Genomic DNA, 8,127 nt, shown 5'->3' on the forward strand with positions numbered 1-8,127 from the left:
GTGCCTAACATGATCAGATTATGGATTGATCACCCAGTGAGAAGTACAATTTTTAAAAATGTTTAAAAGAAGAGCTCTGATCAAATAATATTTTTTAAATGTTTAGACTATTTAAGTTTATCTGATTGATTAAATTCAATTGAAATGAAATGAACTGTTCAAATGTAGAAACAATGTTTAAGAAGAGCTGTGTAATTTTTGTTGTTGTTTTGTTTTTATAAAAAGTTAAATTGCATGTAATATGTGAGCATGTCACTCTTTGTAGAACCACTGCCTTAATCCGATTTGTTCTGGAAGATTCAGTCAGCATTCTTGAATATTTGAACAAAAAGAAGGATAAACAACCTGAGGAGGTTCATGCATTCATGGCATGATATGAAACACGTAATGGGAAATTCAAAATTGGGTCTCCAGGGTGGAATCATTCTTGTGAATAAGATGTGAAGTCCATGCTGAAAATGATCCTACTTCAAGTAAAGCATAATAGTGCATCACTATATGAGAAAGTCCTTCTCAATGTTTTCAGAATTTGGTGTAGGTTACACCAGATAAACACAACCAACACTGAAGCGAGTGAATTCCTTTCACCCATACTAGGTAGGAAAGGTTAACTTTTGTAATGCAAGAGAAGTAGCTAAGGGTGTTGCCTATTGAAAACGGCTATGGCTACGGCTATGCGTTTGCTTTCTTTCTAGCCTTTAACTGAAGCTTGTCACACAAAAATATGCACCACAGATTTAAACATAATCCCTGACATCATGTCAAGAATTAGGCTACCACGCATGGACCTGAACCCGCTGACACGATTTGGCTGTTTGGCTAATTATTCTTACGGCAGTATTCCTTTAGAGAAATCATATTTGATATGAATGTATAGCATATAGCCTACAAACGTTCTCTCAAATGAAGATGTACCAGTGCTAGCTGCGGTTGTGGTTTGTTTTTAGTTCAAGTTGCCCCGTTTTCCTCACGGGTTTTCACTCTGACGCCGCCTTCCCAGAATGACGTTTGAAGGTGAAAGTTGAAACATTAAATGAAGGGAGGGGTCCACAGATCCCATTAGACAGCATTAAACATCGGATCGCTTTTCATTTGAATAATTGTTCACGTTGTCTCGCCAGGATGGAATTAAGCATCATTTTGTCACAGATTGAGAATGAGAACGAAGAAGAAATAGAGAGGCTTTTACATGAATACAACACAGAGGTACGTGATATTGTAGCCCTGCTATACCCCGCTCGGCTAACCTTAGCTAGCAAAACATCTGATGCATAACCTAGCTGTAACGTTATTTGATGTGCAGCAACTAGCAGGATGGGTTAAGTCCCTACCTGCTTAGAACGTTGTGCCGTTGAAATTGTCCAACATGTTAGCGACGTTCTCAAAAGAAGTTGCATCTCTAGCGACCTAACATCAAGTTAGCTTGCAAGCTAGATTTCAAGAAATTGCAGGAAGTAAGAATTTGATTATCTGAATGACAGATCGCGTTACCATGGTGGAAGGCTTGTGCTGTTTTAAGTTAACGTTAAGAAACTGGTCTTCTGCTGCAATTATGTCGATATATATGTGGATATTTGACACCGAAACATGCCATTTATGACCTTTATAATAAACCGATAAGTAAAGTTGCAGGTTAGTGTTGTTTTTAGCATGCTAACGTCACCCTACTAGCATCGTCATCACACTGGCAAATTATGACTTCATTTTGCATAGTGGCCATTGAAGTTAAGGGGCTAAGACGTGACATATGCATAACAACAGGATCAGTTGTCTTTCTGTGTAGTATGACCAAGTGTCATTACGCAAGGTGGGTTCACTAAATAGAGTAGAACCACCATTGTTAAGACCTCAACGGTTGTCTGTAGTTTTAGGTACTCTCCAAGTGTGCCTCTCTGTCCATGTTGTACTTAAGTTTCCAGAAGTGCGGCATGCTAAACCACTTCCAGACTTGGAACATAGCCAAAAACACTCAAAGGATTACGTCAATTGTGGTGATATTGAGAGGAGGGTGTTTTTCCTGAACCAAAAAACTGGGTCGTGGTGTTGTAACTGTAAGTGAATGTTAACAGACAGCATAAACAAGAATGAAGTCTTAATAACAGTTTTTTTAAAATATTTTTGCAGAACTGTCGCACTTTCAGTTTTGAACAGGAGGAGGAGGAGGCACGTATAGTAAGTCCACACGTACTGTCTTCACTTCACACATTCACACCAATGTTGTGTGCTATGGAGCATGATACACTGGCTTGATGCCTTGGAATCTTGATGAAAACGCAATGCTGGATTCAGTATTGCTCTAGATGTGTGCTCACTTTCTGTTTTCTCTCTCTCTCTCTCTCTCTCTCTCTCTCTATCTCTCTGTCCCTAGCGGCTGTGCCGGGCTCTGCTAAGGGTCCTGGGTCGGGTGGCACAGCCACGTTGTCAGAGCACATGTCTTGAGACGTTGCGCATCCTTTCCCGGGACAAGCGTGTGCTGGGACCGGTTGGTACTCACGAGGGCATGCTGACCCTGGCCCGGCTGGCGCGGGTCGGCTCCGATGCGCTCCGGGGCTCCGGCGAAGACGATGAGCAGGCTGAGGAGGAAGAACGGGTGGTGGTGGAGGCGCTGAAGTGCCTGTGCAACGTGGTGTTCAACAGCACGCAGGCTCAGCAGGTGGGCGCAGATGTGCAGCTGGCGCAGGGCCTGTGCGCCAGCCTTCACGCGGCCGGTGCCGGGGCTGCGCCACACGAGGTGGGCCTGTTCTCGCTGCGTCTGCTCTTCTTGCTGTCGGCGCTCCGCTCGGACGTGAGGGGCATGCTGCGCAAGGAGCCCCGCGCCCTGGCGCTGCTCACCGACGTGCTGGAGCGCGCCCTGGATGTCCACTGGGCCGGGCCCTACGAGGTGGCCCCGCCGGATCCTCAGGCCCCCCCCATCCCCTCACAGGAGAACGAGAGAGCCATGGAGGCCCTCAAGGCCCTCTTCAACATCACCATGTCCGACTCCAGTGACGAGGTGAGGTAGTGCACTTAAGGTAGCTAAGTCTGTGTGTGGAGAGTCCTTTGCCGTGTATTCATCTTTCCAGTGGCCATAATGATCTGATCTTTGTTGATCAACGATCATCATTCGCATCGCAGTGCTCATTGTGTCCCTCATGAGTGCTCATCCATCCGTTAGGTAATGAGATTCTCCCTGTCAAGAGTCCCTGTCCCTGTCAGTTGCCACTGTGTGTTGAGGAGAGGGGCTGTGCAGAGTTCTGGGGTTTGCCCTCTGGGGTGTAACCGCTGTTGGTGCTGAGGTTTGCCTTGAAGTAGGTCAGCTGTGGTGAACCTGCGTCATTGGACACATTCATCCAGTGCTGGTCGGTCATCAGCAGTCCTTTTCTCAGTGTTCCAGTGTGTTCTGACAAACCGCTCCATCAGATGGCCTTGAAACACATTAATAACCTGGCAACCTGCTGACATTCTTGTGGCGGTGGAGGGCTCCTGCTTCTGATTAGTTTAAATGATTGACGTCAGGGGGGTGGCGGAGTAAGGCAACACGGCGCATTGCACTGGGCTTATGGGCAGATCAGTGCTCTCGGCGTGTTTAATCAGGGCTCGGCCTGAGAGGTTTAGGGCTGAGGCGATCGGTTATCTAACCCCCTCTGGAGCTCATCCCTCACGTTCAGCTGGTGATCAGGCCAGGGCTTGGTTAGAGAGGAGAGGTGTTAGTGAAGCAGCCAGCTGTGTACCTCATTATTACAGACCTGCTTAGTTTCCTGTGTCTCAGCATCACATGGTCATAGTGGTATAATATGGGATGTGTCACCATCGTATGTCTGGCTGTTCATTTGGCTGCTTGGCCTTGCACCAGAAGTGCAGCCATCTGGGTCTAAAAAATGTTATATTGTACTGATAGCATTTTTTTAATTGGCTTATTGTAGCTTTTATTATAAATGATGTTGAGTGAGTTTATCCTCTCCCTATGCAGGAGAGGCTAGTTTGTCAAAGTTGTGTAGTTATAGAAAATCACACCAGAGCAAGTTACTCAAATAACTTGTTTTGTCCAGTCATGCTTTTCCCTCTCCGTTGAGGAACCGAATGGGAGTCGTTGTCCCCCCCCCCCACACACACACACACTTTTCAGGAGTCATAAATTCCTGTCATGAGTGGAGGATCACCATGGTAGCACAGGCCTCATACCTCACCCACGCCCACTGGTTTACTCCCCTGAACCCTAGCCAGAGGAGTGCCTCTTAGATTGGGATTATCATCAGAGACTTGAACATCAGAGTGATGTTTAGGCAGGTTCAGGTGCTGTTATTCAGGCTGAGAATATCAACAAAGCCATCAGGTGGACTATGCATTAGTTTATCATTTATTTTATTGCCAATTGATTGTCATTATTGTCTTCATAAGTGCTTTACCCTGCCCTCACATGCTTGATGAAAAATAGCCTTACACTCTCCTAAATACAATTTCTAGGGTTTGCAACAGAAATTGCTGTTGACAGTAAAACACTTGAAGGTTCTTTCTATTTAACCTGTGTTACCAAAAACGGCAACATTACCCATTCATTGTCCCATTATATAACGTGAACAGAATATATCGCAGTCTTTGCGACTTCAACAGCATGTGCGTGCAGGGTAAGACTGATCCATTGTGCATCACCATCCTGTGGTCACCCGTCCTGTGTCACGTCATCATGTCGTACTTGAGTGTGTTGGGTGCCCACGGCGATGGCACTTTGGTGACGTTGCTGACTCTCTCAGTCTGTGACCGGTCAGGACGCCGAGCACCAGCTGCGACTCCTGGTGGCCATCATGAGACACCTGCTGCTGCTGAGTACCAACACGGAGGACAAGACCGAGGAGGCACACAGGTGGGTGGCCCCGTCCTCTCTCTCTTCATTTCCCCTCTTGTCTCTCTCATCTTCTTCTTCGCCTCTCCTCTTCTCTCTTTAGTACTCTCTTCCTCTCCTCTTCTCAATTTCTTCTCATCTTCTTCAGTTCATCCTCACCAGTACTTCATTTCATTTTCACTAGTTCTAGTACCCTGCTCTCTTTGTCACTCTGCATTCTCTCAACCCCCCCCCCTTCTCTCACTCTCTAAGTCCAGCTGCCTATCTCCTCAACCAGCCTTTCTCAGCTGGCTTCACCACCACACTGCTGCAATTAGACTTTCCCCCCTACATTCGGGGAGATTTCCTCCAGTGTTTTATATTCTGGGTTCTCTTATACTGCCTTGTGATGGTTGAGGTGAGTAGTAGAATAAGATATCTACTAGATCAAACCTCACCTTGATATAGAACGGAATGTTTAGCCTGCAAAAACGTATCTGCTGTTTGCTGACCTGGATGTTTAATCTCTTGATCTCTTAAAACACTTTTTGGCTGTTTGGAAATATAAACACAGTGTTGTTCACCCAGCTGTACAGCCACATGTCCAATGTCATGATTTGTCCTCATTTGACCTAATTAATCGTAATGCTGCGTTATTAAAACGCCTTTGACTTTTCCCCTTGTGATAGAAGGGTGATTTATATTTCTGTCTGCCACTGACGCACAAGCCTACTCCGAGATCTGTGGTTGTGGATTTTTGGGTTTCACTTCCTGACCGTGTGTGAGCTTGTGTGTATGAATGAACCAATCAGTGGGTGTTCTAATGTCTAAAGCCCGGTGGACCATCAATCTATGCCAGTCAAGTCATACTGGTCAACTAGAGATCATGGAGGTTTTATACAGTGTGTAGGTAATGTTGGTGGCATTGTGGGGAGGAAACATTCCACCGGTGCCAAGCGCAGAAGAAAGGCAGAAGCGTGTTGTGGTGGATGTGAGTGAAGACCTGTCACCCAGCACTGATTAATGACACCCCCCCCCTGAGGCCATGGGGGCACACACAGCGCTCTCCTCCTCCTGCGCTCCTGCACGCTGACGTAGGCTGGGTGCTTTGTGGAACCCCCTTAATCTAGTCCCTACCTCTCTGGAATGTCCCTCTCAGTGGACACAAGCAGCACAAAGCAGAGGGCCCTGCTCCCCTGACCTAAGGGGGACAGTAGACGTCCATCTCCCCCGAAACCCTCCACCCCGACATCCACCCCCTCCCCGTCTCACATTGGGAGGACAGAATGTGCTGAGACAGGACACAGGCCAGCCCTGAGCTCAGACATGCTTTGTCCTCCTGATAGATCCCACTGCTGTCTTGTTCTGCTTTTGTTTTGGCTGCCTTGCGAGAGGCGCCTGGTTAGTGCAGAATGCCGAGGCAGGACGTTTTCTTTTTTTTTTAAATTCCTGTCTGTCCGGTCTGTCATCAGAAGCAGCAGGGCGCCGCCACCTCTGTGTGCCCAATGCAAATATTTATTTGGCCTCGGCGTGGTGCGCAAGCCCTGGCCGTTTACATTCGAGTCTTGCCACGGTGTGCATACGTGTGTGAGGTCATTGAGAACCCATTAAGGCGTGTTTATGATAACCACCCACCCTGTGATGCATTAGCACACAGCGTAGCCTGATTCTGCCGTCACACTGTGTTTGGATTGTTTAAAGACTGTTAGGTAGAAAAGTTCTTCCCCTGTTCTGAGCGATTCCACGAGTGCTAGGGTGAGAGCTGAGCCGATGTGTGCAGCTTCGTATCAGTCCTACATATATGAGTAGCTAAGACTGCACATTTGCATACACTGGTCCTGTGCTCCAGTAGCTGTCCACTGCAGTGCCTGAAAGCTTTTCTGTGCTCCTCTGTTGTCCTCATGGCAGCCATGCCATTAATCTCCTGAGCAACATTTCCACGCCGTGCCTGGACGTCCTCATCGACGTTCCCGGACAGCCTGGACAGGAGGAGTATGGCGGGAAGAACATGGCCGTCGTTCAGGTGCTGCTGGATTTCATGGAGAAGCGTGTTGACCGGGTAAGGCGCTATATGACTGAAATGATGTGCGCCACAGATCCCACATTCCCTTCCTTTTGATGTTGTGTCTGAGACTCAGGAGGTCCCCCTCTGCACACAGGGTTCCAACTACAAGGAGGGCCTGACGCCAGTACTCAGCCTGATGGCGGAAGGTTCCAGACAACACAGAGAAATCCGCAGATACATCAAGGCCAAGGTGAGGAATGGTGCTAGGGTTTGACTGTTCTGTCCCTGGAAAAGAAAAACAGTTGTGAAAAGCACTCTTGTAGGAGACTCAACACTATATGCTGAAAGACTGTCCCAACCTCACCAAGGTCATAGGTTCAGCACTCAAAGACAGCATCTTAAGATGAGAAGTTGACCTACTTTGTACTTTTCACTCTTTGCATGATGGCATCCAGTGACTGATGTAGTGTAATAAGAAGCAGCAACTAAATAAGGTCCCCAAAGATATTTTCAGCAAATCTGGGTCAAGTAGGAACAGGAGGACAGCCTGTATTTTGCTGTGTCTTAATCCCATTTTGCACATAAAATGGCTATTAAGGTTACTGTTGGCGTCAGCTAAGTGACTGTGGCTGTGATTTGTTGTCATGGTGATTGGTGACGCGTGTGTGCGTGTGTGCGTGTGTGTGTGTGTGTGTGTGTGTGTGTGTGTGTGTGTGTGTGTGTGTGTGTGTGTGTGTGTGTGTGTGTGTGTGTGTGTGTGTGATTGGGTTGGGCCGCAGGTGCTTCCTCCGCTGAAGGACGTGACCAACCGGCCGGAGGTGGGCACCACCATCCGCAACAAGCTGGTGCGCCTCATGACCCACGTGGACATGGGGGTGAAGCAGAGCGCTGCCGAGTTCCTGTTCGTGCTCTGCAAAGAGAGTGGTAAGAGCGAGAGACGGAGGAAAGGAGGGAAGAAGGGAGAGCGGAATGAGGAGAGAGAAAAGGAGAGGTTTGGAGGTGGAGGAAGAGAGAAACAGCAAGGTAAATAGAAAGGAAGATGGAGGGAGAGAGAGCTGGATGAACAAGACATGCAGACAAAAGATAGAGGGAGAGATGGAGCAATTTTGTGCTAAAGACATCAGAAGGTTCGCGTTTGCTTTCCAAATGGCACTGAAAGAGAAAGGTTCACTGTTTGAAAGACACGGACTATATAACAAATTTAGTTCACATTTCATGCATAATTGATTTGGGAGAGTTAAGCCACAAGCTGTGAAAGGTTCTCCCCCCCCACCGTACAGTATCAGTGCAGCAATGAGTGGAGAGATGTGGCTGCACAGAATGT

At 47.4% G+C, this 8,127-nt stretch overlaps 1 protein-coding gene across 2 annotated transcripts in view; it reads left to right on the forward strand.

The window, feature by feature from the left end:
• The first annotated feature begins 932 nt into the window (after window positions 1-932).
• The window catches only part of ric8b (RIC8 guanine nucleotide exchange factor B), a 14,229-nt gene continuing 7,034 nt past the window's right edge, over window positions 933-8,127 (forward strand). The window contains exons 1-7 of one of the 2 annotated variants that reach the window (XM_012840098.3): window positions 933-1,206; window positions 2,125-2,172; window positions 2,369-2,992; window positions 4,731-4,840; window positions 6,707-6,857; window positions 6,958-7,053; window positions 7,583-7,727. In XM_012840098.3, coding sequence (XP_012695552.2) covers window positions 1,123-1,206; window positions 2,125-2,172; window positions 2,369-2,992; window positions 4,731-4,840; window positions 6,707-6,857; window positions 6,958-7,053; window positions 7,583-7,727 — 1,258 coding nt within the window. In that variant the 5' untranslated portion in view covers window positions 933-1,122. The remainder of the gene's footprint in view (window positions 1,207-2,124; window positions 2,173-2,368; window positions 2,993-4,730; window positions 4,841-6,706; window positions 6,858-6,957; window positions 7,054-7,582; window positions 7,728-8,127) is intronic. The other variant, XM_012840099.3, reaches the window with a different exon arrangement.

This window comes from Clupea harengus, chromosome 3, assembly GCF_900700415.2.
Source record: "Clupea harengus chromosome 3, Ch_v2.0.2, whole genome shotgun sequence".
NCBI lineage: Eukaryota > Metazoa > Chordata > Actinopteri > Clupeiformes > Clupeidae > Clupea > Clupea harengus.